General features: G+C 35.5%; 1 protein-coding gene across 1 annotated transcript in view; it reads right to left on the bottom strand.

The window, feature by feature from the left end:
* Window positions 1–1,942: 1,942 nt before the first annotated feature.
* Window positions 1,943–21,959, bottom strand: part of Gprk1 (G protein-coupled receptor kinase 1) — a 270,067-nt gene continuing 250,050 nt past the window's right edge. Inside the window, exons 9-16 of the mRNA XM_085944455.1 lie at window positions 11,704–11,869; window positions 10,984–11,125; window positions 10,643–10,817; window positions 9,487–9,587; window positions 8,479–8,641; window positions 4,687–4,855; window positions 3,604–3,860; window positions 1,943–3,412 (exon numbers count right to left, since the gene is read on the bottom strand). Of these exons, the coding sequence (XP_085800581.1) occupies window positions 3,230–3,412; window positions 3,604–3,860; window positions 4,687–4,855; window positions 8,479–8,641; window positions 9,487–9,587; window positions 10,643–10,817; window positions 10,984–11,125; window positions 11,704–11,869 (1,356 nt within the window). The 3' untranslated portion in view covers window positions 1,943–3,229. The remainder of the gene's footprint in view (window positions 3,413–3,603; window positions 3,861–4,686; window positions 4,856–8,478; window positions 8,642–9,486; window positions 9,588–10,642; window positions 10,818–10,983; window positions 11,126–11,703; window positions 11,870–21,959) is intronic.

Genomic DNA, 21,959 nt, shown 5'->3' with positions numbered 1-21,959 from the left:
ATCATAAATATCTGATGCAATAGGTGAGTAGCAGAGATGAATGTACATAATAAATTAATAAAACAGTGTAATATTAGACAGACGCTCTTGACAATATTATATCCCCTCAGTGTCATTTGATAATACCTATTTTCGAAGGCAAAAAGAGTTGAAATACCCCCAACAAGAAAGTAAACATGTATATTTACAACTGTATCTTTTGCAAAACTTTTCGCAAATTTAACTCATCATCGCCACGCTTCCATTGCACTATTTTTAAATATATTTTTTTAATAACACATTAACAACCTACACATTCTCTACACTGATATACTAAATATTTTCAAGTATCGAGTAACACAAGGAAATACATGGCTAATCTTGAATTAGAAGAGAAATAAAAGAATGTAAATAAATTTATATGTGGTATACGTATGTGAAATAAACAAAATTATAAAAAAATTAGATTTATCTTGACTTCTGCAGGCTTGTTCTAGCAGACACGTATACGGTTAAAGCTAAAAAATACCATATGCATGAACAACATTGTCATAGTAATAAAAAATGGAATTGCTACAGTTCAGCTATAAGACGTTGTCCATAAATGATGTCACACAATTTTCCCCTTCCCCATAAAATCTTTTACCCCCTGTCTAAATTACATTACATTTTTGATACTGAAAAAGATCGATTTCAATATTTTTGGTGTATCATATTGTCGGTAATGGTAAGATTGGTCAGCAGATGACAGTGTAGGCTCTTACCATGCCCTAAGCTGCGAATGTTAGACCGAGGAAACTGCGGAACACATGATCATCTGTTCGCTCGTTGCATCCACTTACATTACATTACATTACACAATGGATGTTATGTTTAAAACCAGTGCAGCAACCATCACGGTGGCCAGAAATATTATGTTTATTCTCCGAAAAATGAGACCTATATTTTGTTAGTTATGTAATGTCACATTTTCTATAACCAATGCAAACCCCCCAACCCATTCATTAAGTCAGACCCTTTCCTTCCGTTATAGTGGGACATCATATATGGACAACCCCATAACAGTAAACGAGACTGCTAGAATGTTTTTTTTTATTAGATGGCCATTGAACATAAACCAAAATGAAAACGTACAACACAATAATATAGTATTTAAAATAAGAATAAGTATATCTTTAAAGCAGCTCATTGATTAGCTTTTTCTTTGAGTCTGAAAACATACAGAGAGTCAATAATAGACTAGTGACCTACTTCAATCGTATGTTCGCAATAAGTTATCTATTTCAACGATGGCATAAAATCAGTAGGTACACAAAAACACTAATATATTTATAAAAGTCATGTTTTGATTAAATACTTGTACAGTTGCTGCTGTTTTACATTTTCAGGATTTTTGCAGTAAATCTAGGTTCACTGCACTAATGAAGTTTTATAATACGATGATAAAATGGATATATTTCAGTTAGTCTTCGTTACACTATACATTATTAATTATGAACTTACTATATTACTGCCCTAGGTAAACACACAGCAGAATAAGGTTAATATAAAACATTCAGTTAAAAGTAACACCAATAATGAAGGTTCGAAGAGTGGTAGCAATTTCAATTTACTTAATCGATAACTTATCATGTAATATTAAGTCGATAACGATAAATACTTTTGCAATTTGTTCAATATTATTAAACCATGACATATTATTTTCAATGACGGTTTTGCAAAACAAAATCTCCCAAGCGTTTCTCAAATCGTCTGATCCGCTTTAAAATAGATCCTTCACATTATTATTATACAAAAGATTACAATTTTTGTCATGCGAAACAGAATATTACAACATACAACTTTCACGCTACTCCTAAAAATAAAATACATAAAAATACTTCAACAAATGCATTAATCGATAAATATTTATCAGAATTTATTTGATAAAATACAATAATAGAGTAAAAATATTTTTTTTATTAATTCCTAATAATGCATTAAAATAATAATATAATCGATAAAAACAGAACGAAATATACAAAAATATTGTCAAATAAATAAACAATAAACTGAATGCAAGAAAATATTGGAATTAACGCGTAATAATCTGCCACCTGGACAGTAGGAAATTATTTTTAAAAAATGCGTAAAATACAAAATGGTATTCACATCAAAAATGGGGAAAAAATTCTTGATATTTTATATCACAAATTTTAAATGAACCTCTACAACTGGGTATTGTACGTTTACATGGAATTATTCTTTACAAAACATAAGTATCGCCATTCATATATTCCTAAAATTGATTTCTTCATATAATAGTATTCATGACCCGGCCGTTTCGTGATAAGTTGGCAGCATGGTAAATACATCGGGTGAAGACATCTATCATTCAAAGAAACCAACTTCACAGTCGATGACACTACACAATCATTATTACGCTATGCATCTACCCACACCGCTCGATGATTTGACACGAAAAAACTACACAATATATTATTTTATTTTATACATCAACTGGCGGCAGATATGTCTTTATGCCCGGGAAATACCAACAGAAAAATACATTTTAAAACTATTTTGTGCTAGTCGAATAGTTCAACAGATATTTTAACATTCACAAAACGCGGACAGTTCCAATCCACGTCTGCCGTCCCTCCACAGTATTGTATCGCGCACTATTTATATCCGTCAATGTTAACTTGCCGTTTTATTTTTCAATTTTCCTCGGTGAAATATGTTAATTCTATCGTTTGAATAGAATACTTCAACGAGTTGCGAAGCACATACAACAGACTCGTCAAAACTTTCGTTTCGACAAGTCAAACTCGTAAAGATTGACAGAATTTTATTTTACCTACAATTTATATTTTGAAGATATCAAAATATTAATGAAATTAGTGTCTGTCTAAAAGCTATAATTTTGACGAATTAATTAATATTATTATTGTGACAAATCTCTCTGAAGGTTCAATATGTCGAAACGATTTTTAAAAACACCAATTCACCGAGGGTAGACATAAAAGTGTGATCGGAAATAATTTTGATCTTCCCCGCACCGAATATCCGTTTGATTCGTCTCGAACCGAGCTGGCGCGGCCCAGGCAACGTCGGGCGAGCGAGATTTACCCCGCCGCGGTAAAGCAGTTCCGCCGCAAAGAGAGGGAGGGAGACAGGCTCGCTCCGTTCACTTGATGAGTTGCATGGCGCTCTTGGAGCGGCGGAACATCTTGGCGCCCCGGACGGGGAGGGGCGCGGCGGGCTCCTGCTAGTTGTTGTTGGCGGCGCCGTTGGCATTCCGCGCCTGACTGTTGGGCTGCGACGCGTCGCGCGCCCCCTCGTTGGTGCCGTAGATTTTGCCTGCCTTCTTTGCCATTGATGACAAAAGCTCTTGGGAGCATTTGTGTGCAGAACGCAGGGATAACGCCCATTCCTTCAAACCGATTTCGTCCTGGAAAATAACCAAGCCAATCCACATAAGTACTTTTTAGGAACGGCTCACAGAGCTGAATGAATTTCTTTTTTCTTTTATTTGTGTTAAATCGTTTTATACAAATAACAATCAGTATGGATTATTGAATGCCCAACAAATTTTGCTATACCGCTCAAAAAGTGTCAAAATGATGGGCTCAGTATACTTACGCTGTTGGTGAGCACGACCTTGGTGTCACCTTTGGTGCGCAACACGATGGACTGCTCCCCCTTGACGCTGGCGAGGTCCCTCGCTACCTCCTGCACAGCGTCCAGGAAGAGTAGCTCAGGCGGACGACTGCCCGTCGACCCCTCTGGGTGGTGTAGTTCCAAACGGTTGGGATATAGCTTGGCGTAGCGGGTTTGCCACGCCGACGCAAACGGCCCACCCAACTTCTTCACATACCCGTGCAGGATACAGTCCGACTCTGCAATGTCAATGATATATTTTACCATAACTGATTGTCATGTCCATTCATTACAAACATTTAAAGTGCTTAATTGTAACTTCATAGAAAGGTATTACATGTAGGTGAGAATGAATCCCAAAATTATTTCACATACATCTCTATACCCACCCACCCCACATTTTATGAATCCCTCTAATTGTTCATGTATATCTTGAAACACCAGCTCCTGCTTCCGTAGAAGTGAAGAGAGCCTACTGGAAGGAGGTAAGCGATGTATGTGACAAAATAAACACGTCATATTAACACCAAATCCAATTGCTTTGAAAATAATAAATAACCCAAATGAGCATGTCAAGCTCTATTTATCTGTCTCTAGCTCTAGCTGTATAATCAAACCATATTAGTCTCTCCAAGAAGCTACCGTCTGGCCACTTGCGGTTTGCTAAGGAATTGCAGATAATTTGTTATTTTAGCACCAGATGTCACCACCGGGTTTCATACATTTGAATCACGCGAAATAGTCCAGATTCGATAGAAATTATATACAGTGTGCTTGTGCCTAATTAAATTTGCACAAATATAATATGGTTCGCAGTATTTGTTAATAATCACACACTATTATTAGAAATTTCTCATAATTAATATTTCATAAAATTAAGGCAAACACTAAATGTTAAATAGTCGCTTCGTAAGCAATCTTCGCCACTGGCACCATGATCTGCCAGAATATTAATATATACATATATAAGACAATATTTAATATTATATTCTCTCACACTTGTAATGTGCTCATTCTATAGGAGCAATTTTTGTTATGTATTCTATAGAAATGCTTGACAGAAACCTTTTTCATCGGCATCGAATTTCTGCTTTTGCTTCGCCTTTTTCTTGTTTTCAACTTTGTCAGCTTCCTGATTGATGGTCTCAAAGACCGTCTCGGCCACTTCGCCTTGCCACCGCTCCGATATCACCAGAGGGAAATTCTTGTACAGCTCTTGGTCGGCCTCGGTAAGCTACAAAAGACATTTAAATATTTCATCAAAAGATTAAACATTATTAATTGTGGTGACTTCTAACTCATACCCAATGAGAAAATATTGAAATAACATTTCCGCCACGATCGGAGGAAAATTACGAAATAACATAAAACTTTGTGGTTTGCTCTAAATAAATAGATATTGAATAATGCAAGTTGATTATTTTAATAATTATCAGTGTTCTTTAAGATATTTTTAGGCAATTTTTTAAGGATAATGCTGACATAATAAACAGGCCTTTAAAATAATAAAAAATTAGAAGCCTTCTAATTATTCTTTTCAGAAGGTACATTAATATGTTGACAGCAAGGCCTGAACAAAAACGAACCATAAGAGCGAGTGAGTAAGCACTCGGCACGCTTATATCTCCACACTATGCGTTAGATTAAGATAAAAATTCAACAGCTGAATTAAATATTTTTTGTAAATGTCGCCAGTAAATCTGGATTTGAAAGATTACATGCATTTAAAAACTGCGAGCATGTGTGGCTGAAATTTATTGTTTTTGTGTTAAATATAAAGTTAACCCGGCACCTGCCTCAAAAATCGTATGACGCACCATAACTACGCATGAATTTCATTATCGTCTTTGTTCTATACTAAAAAAAGCAATAAAAAATATGTCACAGCTCCAGTCGAGAACCCAAAGCCATTAAGATAATTTCGACACACTAAAAAACCGTAATAAATCAGTTATAATATCAGAAACACTCGAACAAACGAATGCTATCCAAATTTGAAAGAACTTACCGCAAGTCGCCATTTTGTAGCAAATAGTTAGAGCTCTGAGCGGTGTGTAATATTTCGACACTTGTGCATACGTTCCGACGAATCGAGCGTTACTAATTTTCAAGTGCATATCGATAAATCACATATTAATGTCTTCGGGTTGAGTCGTAAACAAATATAAAGGGGACCCTTTTAATATATTTAAACTACACAAACACTTCACTTATTGAATATTATTGATAAATTAACACGAACTCACATATTAAAAAAAAAACAAATACAATAATAAACCTATTTTAAAATTCTTTAGATGTGTGATATATTTTAAAGCAAGGTGACAGACATAACGCAACATCACACGTTGGGCACATATAGCGAGAGAGTTTTGTTTTTTTCGGATTTTTTTTAGAATTCCCGCATACGAAACATCTTCTTCTAGGCTTATCGGTATTTTGTGTCGGTAAAATGTATTCTGGCAAATGTCCCGTTGCACTTTTGGGCAATAATCGTACGGGATTATCGCTAGTTGACGCTGTCGGCTTAGGCAGGGGTGCATTTGAAATTCTCACACAATATTTGTCCACTAGTTGTTTTATTACACAGAGTTGAAAATCGCCCAATGTTTTTTTGTCAGATTTAATAAATTTATATAAATAAAAAGCATTTAATAAATATAAGTCGATCATGTGGAATGCGACCTTTTTATACCACTTGATCGATTTTCTCATACACGACAAGTTGCTAAGCATCATGTCGGACTTATCTACCGTACCCATATTTTTGTTATAATCTATAACACATTTTGGTTTTTCAATGTTTTCGCCAGTTCTATAGTTCACTTTTCCCGTTGGTCCAAATGATGCATCGTGGAGGGTGGATAGCATGTGAACATCCCTCCTATCGTGCCATTTCAGAGCCAAAAGTGGACTATTGTACTTAGCCTCGGTATCTCCCTTTTTCAGTTTGCTGAACTCTGGCATATCTTTACGATTTTTTCTCACTGTACCGCAAGCATTCGTTTTGTGAGAGTGAAGGTATTTAAAGAGCGCCGGACTCGAATACCAGTTATCACACCATAAGGTGTGACCTTTCCCGATATAGTCTTTCATTAGCGTTGTCACTACCGCACCGGAAATACCGAGATTTTCATTGTCTTGTATGTCAGTCCCTTCCCCACAATAAATTATAAAGTCAATAATATATCCTGTCATTACGTCACACATCACAAACATTTTTATTCCAAATCGATGTCTTTTGGAAGGAATGAATTGTTTAAAAATTAATCTACCCTTAAACACGATTATGCTCTCACCTATGCAAAGATTCTGATACGGTATCATCGTTTCCCTAAAAATTGTTCTTGTGTGTTCTAACAGTAATCTAATTTTAGCTAGTCTATCATTTGAGGCGGTCACACTAGGATCAGAAAAATGAAGCATTTGTAAAATAAGTTGGTATCGATTTCTAGCCATTATTTTCCCAAAAATGTCTGCATGCAGGTAAGGATCGGTACTCCAATGTTCCTCTATCGACGTGTGCTTATTTCGAGTCATCAGCATTGATACGGCAAAAAATGTATACAACTCCGGCACTGACGTGTCTGTCCAATTGTGTGACCGCGATTTCGGTCCGAGGTCTCCCGCACTGTACGAATGGTTAAAAAATGTATTCGTTTGGTTCACTATTTCCGACATTATATTTTTATTCAAAAAATGTTCAAAGAAAAGACATTCGGGAGAGGATTCGTCCAAGTCGTTCGATGTCACGCCAGATCGACAATCATTGAATTCGTGAACTATTGGAATATACGGACCAGTTCTCCATGACCGCAAAAATTCAATTGGCTCGTCAGAGTCCGTATCGTCAACATCATGATCAGTCTCATGTTGTTCCAATTCCTCTTCCGACATGTCATAATCTGAGTCCAATTCCTCATTAGTACGCACATTTTCTTCCTCCATATTTACGCACTATAAAACTATGAAATGTTTTTAAAATGTTTAACTACAGTATTAAGAAACGCCAAATCACAGAAACCATTTAACTCACACACCATAGTTATTGATATCAGTATTAATTTTCACATTCACTAAAATGGGACACGGTAGACAGTACAAAAAGTATTTTAAAAATCGCGATAAAATAAAATCATACGTTCAATAGTTAATCATGCCAGTTTTAATGTGATAAGTACACCAGACAGCAAAAAAAGTATTTATCAACGATTGCGGTAAATATTCAACTTGTATGCGATAAATACAATCCCGCGCAATGGCCCGCTCGGTTGAAAGTCTGTCGTATACTGCGCAGTCGCGGCGCGCAGTTCAAACTGATTTCTGTCGACCGGCAAAACTTGGCCGTACGAATTGGTTCGAAACTTTGGTGATTATTTTATATTTAGAACCAATGCTTTTAAAATATGTCATAGGTGGCAGGAGAAGGACAAATCAGGCCAAATTTACGTGAAAAAATCAGTCCCGTATGATAAATATGGACGTGGTGGCATCGATTTATACACATGCGCATTGCGAATTTGGCCGATTTGTACAAGGTGTGTGACATCGGCGCCGGCCGGGTTAATGGTAATTATTTTTAATTATTTTGGTAGAAAATATGGTTAACTATGTTGTGTTTAAATTTGGCAGCCGTACTGAGAAGCAACATGATCGTATAACGTTCCATAGATAAGTTGATAATAATAAAATCGAGATTCTACTGTGCGTTATACGCAAGAAACACGGTTCATTTTGCTGAACAATAGCCGCTCTCTATATATTATTACTCTGAGGTTGAAAGATATTACATTTAACACCATAAAAAAAATGTAATTTACATGTAACATTTATTCTCAAGACTTAATAAATTTATACCTTGATTCCTTTGGTATCTTCCTCATCGAAAGAGCCGATATCGAAGGCATCAGCCGCGTTCACTTCTCCTCTGGGAGGAATGAGGGGCGGGGTGTACTTTTGGTGGTAAACCTGTTGCCAGTCGATCCCCGCAAAGAACGGGTGGTCTTTCACCTCATCGGCACTGAAAAAAACCAATATCCATATTACAAACGCATATTAACTTTTCACATCCGTAACTATGTTTAGATTTTGTGTTTACATATCAGTTACATATTGAATACTAAGCTATATAGAACACGCATGTGCAATGGTAGATCGCAGGAACCATGTCAAACAGAGAAGTATTTGGCCGAAATTGGTTATCCAGAAGTTCGGACTTTCAAAAAATTGTATCAATCATTGTGTTTCTGTCTGTCAATCTGTCATTTCCATTCAAATCCGGTTTGAAGAAAATTATCTCTTTAAAATGAAATTTGTCAGACAGGAGAAGAATAATTTTAGAAGCCTGTGCCTAGACAAAAATTTCCCAATTTGGCCTGGAAGATGCCAGTGTCAAAGGCTGAAGGTAGGCTGTTAAGATCTGACATAAAAAGTGCACACTAAACTTTGTCAGTCACACTTATTTGGTTTCATTGAATTAACAATACAAATTGCAGATGGTGAAGGGTTTAATTGAATTTTAAAAACTAACCAACACTATCTGCAATGTGTAGTCTTAGTCTGTAGACTGACAAAGTTTAATATTTTCATGTAAGCAACATTCCAATATGTCAATAAGATTCTCTGAAGCTGGTCCATCACCTGGTAGGAGTAAATATTCGCCTGACATAAGTAGCAGTCATATACAGTGAAGCTACGAGTTCCTAGCATAACCTGGGAAGATGCAAGAAGATTGATAAGCGACAGAGATTCCTTGGAGACACCGGTATCATGACACATGAGACACATGGTATCCATATACTCCATGTAAAGGGCATGGACGAAGAAAGAATTTATTAAAATATACTTTTAGTCATAGTAACTCACCCATTGCCTTTACAACCCAATCTCTTGTCGATATCTCTTTGTAAAAGGCCTTCCAGCAGACCTCTAAGGCTGCCACTAAAGGCTTCAGGTAATTCAACATTCTGTAACAAATACAAGTAGATTAAATGAAACTTACTACATTGCAAATCAGTGTTTATAGCCTACTTACTTACTAGCCTACATATTAGAAGGAATTATCGAGAGTGTTGCATGCAAAGGTGTATTTAATCTTTGCATTATATGTAACAAGGTCATTAGATATTGTAATATGTTTGAATGATACCAGAAATTTATAAAGAATACATATTAACACAATCACTGCTGACCTGTTAATTAATATTTAATTACCACATTTAAATATCATGTTAATTATATATAATGGCCAACTAATGCAAACGCGCCAGTGGCGGTGTCAGCACTAAATAAGTTAATTATTAACTTCATTGTTACCACATATTTTAATGCTAATGAATTACAGATATTCAAAAAATTTAGATGAACTATCACAAATATGTCAAACGAGTAGGTATGTTATTCATATTGAAAAGTCTTAACAAAGATAGCAGGAATAAACAAGTCGCCATGTTTAAATTTTATTCTGCAATTTACTAAATATCAATTATTTTTAACCATGTCCTTGCTTTTTCGTACAAGGTGGTTGTTAGTAATTTTGAACAATCACAAACACCCAGGTTTTGAAAATATCACATAAATATAATGTGTCCTCGCTGGGATCAAACCCAAACCTCCCGGATGGAAGGCCGGCGCCTTACGCACTGCACCATGAGAGCCGCCTAAATATCAATGTTGCTATGGCTACCAATGCAACCACACCAAAAAATCCAGAAATACCAATCAAGCAATGTAGTAAAGTAAAATAAGTACTAAATTTTAGTAAGGCTCTCTCTTGTTTTGTTAAGCTTTTCCGATGAAGGTGTGACGATAATAGATTAAATCAGAATAAGAATCATGCACGCCAACCAAGGTTTTGGGAGGTTACTTCCGAAACACTCTCAAAACTACTTTGAAGGCCGCATAACACTCATTCCGCCATAGTATACACCTGCATAATGAGTGTAGAGACACAGTGGATGGTGATGGGGAAAGCAACTCTTTTGAGTGGATCAGATGGTGAACATTTTTGATTTCTGTTTACCATAGTGAGGGTCATTCTATCAATCTCATGCTTGTCCTTAGTCTTATGTTGGCGGAAGGGGGAGTGTCCTTTGAGGAGTTTGTAGAGCATGCAGCCGAAGCTGAACCAGTCGGCTGAGGAGTCGTACGCCGTTCCTTTCGATAAGACTTCAGGAGCCATGTAACCGTGGGTACCTCTGAAAATAAAACCAGCAAATTCGAGAAATTACCGCATATGCATAACAGAATATGCTAAATGTAGGTCATTTCTATATTAATATTAACTTTATTGATACTCTTTAAATTTCAGGTAAAAGAAGGCAAGAAGATGTAATTGTAACATAAATTTTGAAAGTAACTTACACGCTTGCATGTGGCTTCTTTTTTGAAAAATCACAGGCCAAGCCGAGATCTGATATTCTAACATGGCCGTGTTCATCTAACAATATATTCGCAGGTTTTAAGTCTCGATAAACTATATGCCGCCTGTGCATGTGTTCCAAACCTGAAAAACAAATCAATATTATTTTACAACACATTTTTGTAAATAGCCATACCAACATCCTACAAGAAGTAGATGAGGCTAATTTGTATATTGTCTATGGTCGGCTATCAGCTTGCCTTGGCCGCCACTCTTTTTGCCAACTATTTGTTGTTATATACCAGAACTATTGAACCGTATTTGTATGTATACAATTTTATTATAGTAATTTTATTAAAACTTTTTGCTTATCTTTATATTACAATATAATAAATATTTCATCACCTATTTCAACACTTACAGGACTTAGGGTTTCAATTATGAGTATATTGTATTTATATATTACATTATATTGAATAGTTATAGCCTAAAACTAATTCATCCATAATATGTGAAATGAAATACGTCAGAGTATAATTCGAAAAATAAAAATACAGGAAATGCACAAATTTAAAAGAGCATTTTGACTGCAGTACTAAGTCTCTAATCTGAAAAGAGACTTCCTAAATGTTGATAAAAACAATCTGATACGCCTAATCTCCATCAAGCCAAAAACCAGAAAAACTAACAAGAATCAAACAGATTTGTGAAAATGTAATTACCTAATATAACTTCTGCTGCATAAAATTTCATTTCTGGTTCATTGAAGACTCCATGCTGACTGAGGTGATAGTGAAGGTCTCCCCCGTTCATCAGGTCCAAAATAAAACAAAGTTTGTCGGGGGTGTGGAAGGCATAGGTCATGCATACGATGAAGGGGCAATCCACCTATAAATAGTAACAAATGTAACAAACTGAGTTGTAAAGTGAGTACCTATAACGTCCATATTAAGGAATCAAATGAATAATAAGTCACTAAGCGCCAAGAGAAAAAATGTGACTGATTGAATGGTTACCTACTAATCCTCTGCAGGGTTTCCCAAACTATGTTCCGCGGAACGTAAATAGGTGTTCCGCGAAAACCTAGAATGGTTTTATAAGCTGCAACACCTGCAACATATTTGATTTGTTACGAATTTCATTCTTTATATTTAAATGTGTTAATTACGAAATAAATAATTATTGCGTTGTCATTTATTTTAATTTTATTGATTAGGTACCTATATGTTTTTACCTACCTTACAAAATAAACAAGATGTTCCGTTAAATTTCAGGATTTACGAAGTGTTTCATTACAGGAAAAGTTCGGGAAACCCTGATCTAGAGTGCGATTTCTTCTGCAGCGCACTAATTCCATAAGTTAAATTGAATTATTGTTGCTATCATTAATTCCAACTGCTCTTACATGAAGCCTATCGCATTGTTTTTTCTCGCTCGGCGTCGCTCTAACTAGCGTCATATTTTTTGTTTAAAACTATCGAACTTCACGCTTATGTGGTTTGTTTTTAAAAACAAAACGTTACAAGACCCCTCTCCTCTCCTCTCCATCCCAATCTTCATTTGCCTACAGCACATGGTGGCGGACAGTTGAAAAAGACCATTATTAAAATAATTCTTGAATAACGGCGTAAGGTTGAAAATTTCGCGCAATATTTCGCAGCGTGTCGACTGAAAATAGTAGTCACAAATCGATGGTGCAGATCACAAACCTTCTATGTCAAATTTTTCGATTTTGACTTTATGGTATCAAAAAATCAACAAAAATTTAACGGATCTGTTGAACTTTACCTCCTATGTCAAAGAGAAATATAGCCCAGTTTATTGATCTTTTAATTAAAACTCCTATGTCATGTTCATCGTATTATGCTGCACAAACCTCCTAAACGACGTGAGTTAGGAGTTTTGTGAATACATGTTACCACAGCGATGTGAAGTTGCTGCACATTGCTTCTATATCAGTTCATTGTATGAAGCTATCAGTCAAGTTTTACAAGCAAAACTGTATACAAAAAGATTTATTAGAGATACATGGGTTTTAGGTTTACGTTTTTGATAATATAAACCCAAAAAATGAGTTCCTGGAGTAGAAAGATCATGCGATTAGCATTGGAAGCAAATAAAAATCAAGAATTTTCGATATGTATAAACCTATACTTTCAGATTCTGTTCAAGATAATGAAAATTTTCTATCGACTGAGATAATAAGAAGGCATATCAATGATGTAAAGAGAAACAAAAGCAAAGTGCATGGAAACGAAATATATCTGCAAATAATAGAGTGAAAGAACAGGAATATCCGGACAGAGTTAAAGACAATATTAGTAAAAAAACATACTGTAAAAAAAAAACAAACGAAAGCTTGGTCCACGTTGCATCTCACAAGCATGTGTTTCATCAGAAAAGCAATCCCAATCCCAAAAAGCAATTCAAATATCAATAAACCCGTGAATTTCGACCACTTTTGGTTGGATATGTAATGGCCACAGAGAAAATCATACGTTTCTTTACTAATAGATTGTATAGACCCCAATCAGAAGCTATGTAAGACCTCTGGAGGTAGAAGGGAGTATACCTATCACTACCACTTAAAGATAAACGAGAAAAGAAAAGAAGTTTGCCTATAAATGTTCTGTAATACTTTCGCCATACGAGTTTAGAGTGCTAGAAATTGGGCTAAGAATGCCATTTACGGATTACCAAAACCAGCAATGCAAGGACAACGAGCGAAATGTTGATTCTAAGAAAAGATATGCTGCAGAATTTATCGATTCACTACCAAGAATGGAGTCACATTACTGCCGTAGGGATCCATTAAGACTCTTTCTTGAACCAATGTTTCGTTAGAAAATGGGCCTTTATCGAGTTTACAAAGATAGATGTAATGAAATATCAAATACATAAGGCATTGTCACAGTCATATTGTCACATTTGATGAAGTTCACTTATAAGAAGACTTAGAAGCTCCGACATTTACATCTCTTGATTAATCACCCAACGAACCTCATATTAATTTAGAAATCAGTCCATTTAAATATTGAGCGATGGGTGCGTGTATCAAAATAAGAACAATATTCTTGCAAAGTTAATGCACTCCTTGATTGACAGTAAAATATCAATTCGAGATTAGGTACCTACTCAAAAATACTTGGAGGTTGGGCACACGTAAATGGAAAGAGATTCTGTAAATGCTGCAATCGAAAGAAAATTGAAGAACAGGGAAATTTATCTGCCATCTGATTATGCAGTGGCTACATAAAAAGCCATGAATATGTCATTTCCTTATAGTGCGCACTATGTAACTCATGATGTTTTACTTAACTATAATGTACTAGTGACTTCGGTACACATTGCTAAGACCCAGAAACAAAAACGGGGATCCAATTGTTAACGTTGTGTGTCACTTGGCTTACCTTCCAAATGGGAAAATCCAGTAAGGATACACAATTAATTTTAGTCATGATCTTAAAGAGCTACCGAGATGACCGAAGATCATAACAGTTCCAATTGTTTATCCAAGATTGCACGGTTCAAGAAAAAATATCGGCCAACAAGTTCAAGCACCTTCAGGAACTAAAATGTGTTATTCCAAGGGACTGTCACCATTTTTATCACTCTTTACCACATTTATAATTTAAATATGTTAGAATTTTAAAAGAGCTTCATACATAACAATGTCGGGTTTGATTCCATTGATTATTTATAAACATGTACATTAGTTAAATATACATTAATAATTATTAATTATGCAGACATTCAATATTTAACTCGTATGTCACACAAACTGTTTCATTATTTTTTAAATAAAACTAATTTACTTTTCTCATATAATGTAATGTAAAGGAAAACCTCCTTTGTCAAATATTTCAACAAATCTGAGTGCACAATACTTCTATGTCATGATAAATGTAATACGGTTTATATTAGTTATAAATAAAGTTATACAATCATTAAAAAATACAAAAACATTAGACTTTGGATATTTTTTTTTTAATAAAAGTCTCACATTATCAAATAAATCAGTTTAAACCTTCCCCTGTAAAATCCCATTTTTTGACTAAGAAGGTTTGTGATCTGCACCATCGAAATAATAGTAATGAATGCTGAGGTTATGTGGTACAATATTACTTGAAATTTCACGCAATATTGGGCGGATTGTCGTTCCCTAAACGCGCATGTAACATGTAACCAAGCAAAACAATTAACGCTAATTATTAATGAATTACATTTCCGAGCGGTGTAATAATAACCCGCGATTCGGATGAAAACCAGGAAAGCGTACATGATTCTCTGAAAACACCAAGGGTTAAAAGCTGTACCATACCTATCGTTGCTATACTATTATGTGCAATAAGTATTACCCAACACTCTATAATATCAATGTGAATCTTTTCGGATCCAGATCATGGGCTCAAAGGGTTGAGCGAATGGCTAATGCACTGTATTCGTAATGGACTGTTAAAAATATCCATAATAAGCTACCTTAAGGTGGACATTACGACGCGCGAAATAAAAAGACACGATCATTAATGACACCGACACCGTCCACTGATGGTAACCAAAATCCTGCGAGCTATATTTTCCATATCATTTCTATGGCACGTCCGCACACCCGTCGTAGCGTGCATTGTCCGGGTGATAAAACTCGCTTCTTAGTTCATAAACCCACAGCTGGCTGTTTCCACTGAATTGCGCTCTTCCAGCGCTTCCACCGCACGTTCCCCGCATATATTCTTCATGTCGAAATACAAACGCCTCACTTGCAGCAATAATCTCTGGTGGATATACTCAACTGCGAGTCGCTGCGACCCGTCGATCCAGTGTCATAATTAAGTACCTACTTAAAAATTTATTTCGCTCGGGCTCTATGTAATATTAAATTTCACCTACAGTAGGGAAATAAGTAACTTATTTACCATGTAAACAGAGACTTAAAATTCGATACACTGATCGGTGTTAATGCGGTAATTCTAGATTCTACTAAGCATGGGAGCGGCCCGGTACTTCAACCGTAAGATCGTCGATTTTTCGAGAAAAACAACAAACTTTTTTGTTAGAGGTGCTATGCTATCTATCTGAAATCTGTAGTAATATATACACTGATTTCCAGATAGAAACATTAAGCGACATCAATCTACCATTAGGTACTTTCTGCACGTTGTCGTTATTTTTATTTCCATTATGTAATGTGACTGTCTAAATCGATACCATAGGATCAATATGGAAACAGCTCAAAAAACCTTGTTCCAAGATAGCGTTTGAATTTTTTGCAGAAATTCTCGTTTTAATTTTAAAGAATTAATTTTGAGGAAAATGTATGTTTTTTATATTTAGTTTAGTGGAATTCAGCAATGCACAATAAAATTTTACAATTTAATAAGGAATCAACCCAGAAATCCCAGAATATAACTGAATTAATGATAAATCTCAGAAAGGGTTTTTCGATTTTATGACATATTGAAGAAATTTTTGATTTTTTTTGCTGAATTGTAAAGAGGCGACCTTTCTAAAACGTTGAAATTTTGGGTTGTTTCTTTATTAAAATGGGGAATCGAAGTATGTCGATAGATAATTAAATAGTACCTAATTTTATATGTATGTAAAAACTTACGCGGCAAACAAAACAAACAATCTTAAAACACGCGCCAGCAGGTGTTGATGATGCCGATAGAAAAATAAATAAATACTTTACTCCAACACAGGGTTGCTTAACCTTTCTGGGCCGCGACCTAGATTATGATATAATAGCTTTGGTTTCGCGAACCAAGAAGAAAAAAATCTATCGAATATTTCTTAGACTAGTTTCTTAGACCATAGTTTTTGTCCGGCTAAACTAAAGCCGAGAGTTTTTCAGTTTCAATAAAAAGTCTAACCTAAAAGTGAATTTAAATTATGTTAGTAGAGTGTGTACATAAATGTTTTGTCATGTATCGTACTATGCTATGTATTATGTCAAAAAAATGTTGAAAATGCGACAAACTCAATATGTCAAGCGACTTTATTTTAGGTGGCGACCCATAAGTTGAGTACCCCTGCTCTAACACTAGCGCTAGGTAATTACGATCGCCATTTTTAGGTTAGACGATTTCATTAAAGTGTATCCATACCTACATGAATATTCGAAGAATTGAAAAGACTAATTCCACATTTACACTTTTTTCATATTATCATTGCAACATTGGTCTCATGATATATTATTATAGCATGGCGATTACTAATCACAAAGTGGTCGTATTGTAAACTTCAATAGAAAGTTTTACATAGGTAGGTACTAAATTTTATCGTATAGGTATTGGCGAAAGAATAATTTAAAAAAACGCAATAATACGGATTTATTTATCTTATGAAACGAAATATGGGTATCCTCAATATTAGAATGAATAGAGAAAATATAGGGCATCGTAATGACACAAATAACTTTCCCACAAAGAATACGGGTTATACAGGCTATACTCCTTTCCTCATCCTAATTTCATGTTATTGTTAAACACATATTATATACAGGCGAACAACTTATAAAAATATGTTAAGTATATAAAAAAAAAATCTTACTTATGAAAATTAAACTTCTTCCATTAAATTTAATATGAAAACGTGTTCACGAAGTTCACAGACATCCCTACAGAAGTCCCGAATTCATTTTGTTTCACGAAAACATTAGCCCCAATTAGGTATAACAGAATGCACGGGAAAAATTTCATTGTTTTTTATCCAAGACTGAACATACAAGTAGGTACATACACAAGATTACAGAATATAGTATTTTTCATTGAAAATAATATACTAGCTATACTATAATATAACTCAAAAAGCTTTAAAAACATGTACCTACAGTGGCGCACCCAGGATTTAATATAGGGGGGGGGCAAGGAGGAGAATGTAAATTAGTCCCATAACTCTTTTTCACAGCTTAATTTCTCGTTTATCGGTCTTTTGTCTATTGCACTCGGTGTACCTATACCATGGTCCCCACATCCTGAAACGGGCCCTCAGGCTAGGATATTTGGCGGGCCCCCTACCTACCGCTAAGATTATATGCAGTGTGAAACACTTCATTAACGTTTTTCAAATTGTGTTTTAGTTCAAATTAAGGGTACTTATAGGCCCCTTGCCCCCCCCCCCCCCCTCTGGGTGCACCACTGTGTACCTATACTTATTTAAAAATCCTAGCTAACCGAATGACACTCATCCACAATATGTCTTTCGCTTGCCCTGCGACGGCCATTACCACAAAGTTTCCGAGCTACTAAACTTGCAGATATTATCTAATAACTAGAATATATTATTCGATATCAAATATTTCAATCAAGGCAATAAAATGAACGTCAAGATTATTTCAAAATTAATTTTGAACTATTTGTATTTGCTAAGTTTACGAAAAAATGCGATGACACGCCGTTCTACTATATAGAAGGATCGTGGAATTTCAATAGCCATGAAAATCGAAATTTGGTGCCGGAAAAAGGACGAACTAGTCAATTATCCGGAGACTCCAGATAACGGAACGTCTTTCGACAATATGTCCGAGACGCATTCTGCAGTTATTTGAACATATTATTCGGCGTGGACTGGGTAACATGGACTAGTGGTTTTGGGTAGCCTGTAGTTTGGGGAAGGCGAAGCGGAGGAAGAGCGTTAAAGCGACTAAATGAAGGAGCTTATTGAGCGCAGTATTCACCCTGCTCTGAGAGAAGCAGAGGACCGCGAGGGGTGAAGAGTCTTAGTCGCTCAGAAGATGGCTGAATATCTGGGTGGTCACGATCATCAGCCATGAATGACCGACCAAATGTTATATAAACAAGATTTTTCAAGTTATCTATCGGTAGTATAATATCATCATGCATCTATTTTTTTGTAAGTTCATTAAATAAATAAAATGCCAAATACATGAATTAAAAACCTCGAGTTGCAAGAAGTATACAATTCATTATTATAATATTTTTTAGCTGTCCTCAGAGGTCGGCCTTTAGGTGTTCTATTTCAGACAACAAACATGGCCGGCCACAACACGGAAAAGAAAAGGTTAACCACGTATCAACAGGATCTAAGCAACACTGCCCACAAACTTTATCAACCGAGAATGAGATTTAAAACGACAAGTGATAGTGGGGATTATAGAATGATAATATACCTAATATTATAAATTGCGGGAAGCTAGTGGGGATGTGTCGAGTAGGTCGGTGGGTGATGGGGGCGGGGGTGGTTCACAGTTAGTGGAACATTCAGTCGGCGGGCGCTCACCGCGACTCGGCCAAGTGAAAATAATCTGCCCTTTCCCGGCGGCAACCCTGGCGAATTATTCCCGGCACACACCACGTGATTTTCTTTCGGGGTTCGTATTAAATCTAATATATAAATACTGTTTGCTGCGTGAAAGGCCGATATAAAAAGGTAAGTCATGAAACATGATTTCTCAGCACTGCCTCCTCTGTTGTTATTTTTTTTAAATATCAATCAGTTTGCACGATATCTTCGCAATGCCTGGTTTAAATTGGAAAAAATAACTTTGCCGGTGAGGCTGGGTCGTCCATAAATAGGTTACATGTTTTTTGAACATATGCAATTCGCCGTAGCGCAGTTCACCGTGAGTTGTTGTATCGGAAAGAGATAGCCATATAGCATTGAAATATTAAAAAATGCGTTGTTCGTGGAGAATTTCACCGTGAAGTAAGTTGTACGCAGGTACCTATCTTACAAAATTAGTTAGATGCGACATTTGTTTGCAGACAGTGATGTTCCAATTTTATTAGATACAATAAGAAAATTAAGTTGATATTTGATAGGTACGACTTAATTCTTACAAGCACCTACTTGCTAACCTACTTTTGAATCATTCAGAATTCTATATCAATATATTATAATATACGATATGATTGTATCTCTAATTTACCTACTTACCTACCTATTTTCTTCTTGTGTATTTTAAAGTGCTTTAGTTAGACATCAATTTGATCGCAAAGCTATACGGCTATATGTTTCATACGTGCATACAATTTTATGTATACGCATAAATGACGTCACACGATTTTCGGCAATCTTTTGATATTGTCTTTTCTTTCGATCACTACAATATAACATGAGGCTCACTGAGAATAGTGTGGTGAAACAGTATTTAAGTAGTAAAACACTCACAAACACACATACTTTGAGAAAACTACATAAATATAGTGACATCGCGATTGTGTATGCGCAAAGCCTTACAGCGGAGAGCAGCCGAAATTATTTAAAAAACTCTTCAAACCATAAATTAATTGGCAAATGATTATTCTATTAGACTAATCGTATTCTAAGCCTGCGCAGCTAAAGAGTTAGCACTTTAGCACGTTTCCGTTATTTTCATTGGTTATCTACAATAATTAGTTATTCGTAATACGGTGAAAATTTAGGTTGGTAGACATGTCGGTTAAATTCGGGTATGTTCGTGCTGGCGAATACATCCGAACCCAACAATTTGTATTGGAACGTCAAACATAACAACATAACCTACAATTTTACTAGCCCTGTCATTGCGAACGCAGCATGTACTAAGACAAATATTATGTTACTACTAGCTGCTACTAGACACTCGATATTTGACAGCTCGCGGGGAACTACAAATTAAGGAGGCAGCCGTGACGTAATTATTTTTCAGAACAGTCAGAACTTACATTTCGCTCTAAAAGTTAACACATCCAAGAGAGATGCTGTTAAAAGACTATCTTTTTGACAGTTCAGGCGGTAAACTTATTGTAATAATTAACTGCCTGAATACATAAAGCGTTAAATGTGATATATTTATCACGTGTAGCTCTTTTTAAGCTCTTATGTGATATGTTAGAATACACGTCCGAAAATCAATCAAAAATATCATAGGTTTACGCTGAATGAAAACATCAACAAAATCTATTATTCGAACCCTTTAGTAAACAAAACACAAGAGCCACAGTAAATTTCTGCAGTAGTGTATTTTTTCACTTACCTATAAATATCTATTTTCGGTTCATATGAGTAAATAAATATTGACTTCGTCAAAGATGTTCACACTGTTTCAAAGCAGTAAGTATACTGTAAAGAATTCTTTTACTAAAATATGTTTTCGTTAGACCATCTCGCTGTTGGAAAATATGTAGTACGCTTTCCCAATATTATTTCAAATCCTTTCAGAAAATCCGTATCACAGCGAAAGCTGTTTTCACGTGAGATTCTCGGAAGAACGAGAGAAAAACACCAAAGAGATGAAATAAAGTTTGTCATACATTTATTTAGCCCACTAATAAAAGGGTATGAGTATTCATCTACATATTCAGATACTACAGAAAAAAAAACATATTTATAAACTATTCCAAAATGAGGTGTATTATTTTTTGTCAACAACAGTCATAATACTGTGACGACTGGGATTTTGCTATGGCTAGAGGATCACAGACAATTTAACTTTTTGGGCGACCGTGTAGCCAATGTGAAACTGTCATAATATACATTTTTGAAGAATTATAGTAAAGACGATAGTGTTGTGATTTTGGGTCTATGGTCTTGTTGGAGTTGAGGTTATTTATTATAGCCACGGGAGCAGATATACAAATCAGTTCCATTATAACAACTAATTACTCGACTTTGTTTTATAAAATCGTAGTTTAGTAGTCAGCAGTTGGGCGTCTGAGTGTTCAAAATGGTGATTAATATATTATCACAAAAATAAAAGACAACAATCCGCTGTAAAATAGCCTCGTCTCTTCTGAGTAAGGGTCCGTCGTTCGGGCTCTCCTTCCAATTATGTTAAAGAACGAAGCTCTTCCATCCTCCCCAATTCCAGTGTAGTTCCTAAACTCGTTCTTTTGAGAACATCTGCAAGTCGCAGTTCTACTTCATTTCACTCCAATTTGGACACATGGAAAGCTCGCTATGTGTAGTGTCTTCCTGAACATCACATTCATACACATTCCACATGAAAACATAGTCTTTGACCGATTATGAGGACTGACACTTAGCCTTAAAATCGGCT

The sequence above is a fragment of the Rhyacophila brunnea genome, unplaced genomic scaffold, assembly GCF_057557595.1.
Source record: "Rhyacophila brunnea isolate RB1 unplaced genomic scaffold, BYU_Rbru_1.0 scaffold_17, whole genome shotgun sequence".
Taxonomy (NCBI): Eukaryota; Metazoa; Arthropoda; class Insecta; order Trichoptera; family Rhyacophilidae; genus Rhyacophila; species Rhyacophila brunnea.
Note: the sequence above shows the minus strand (reverse complement) of the source record. Positions and strands in the feature narration are given on the sequence as shown.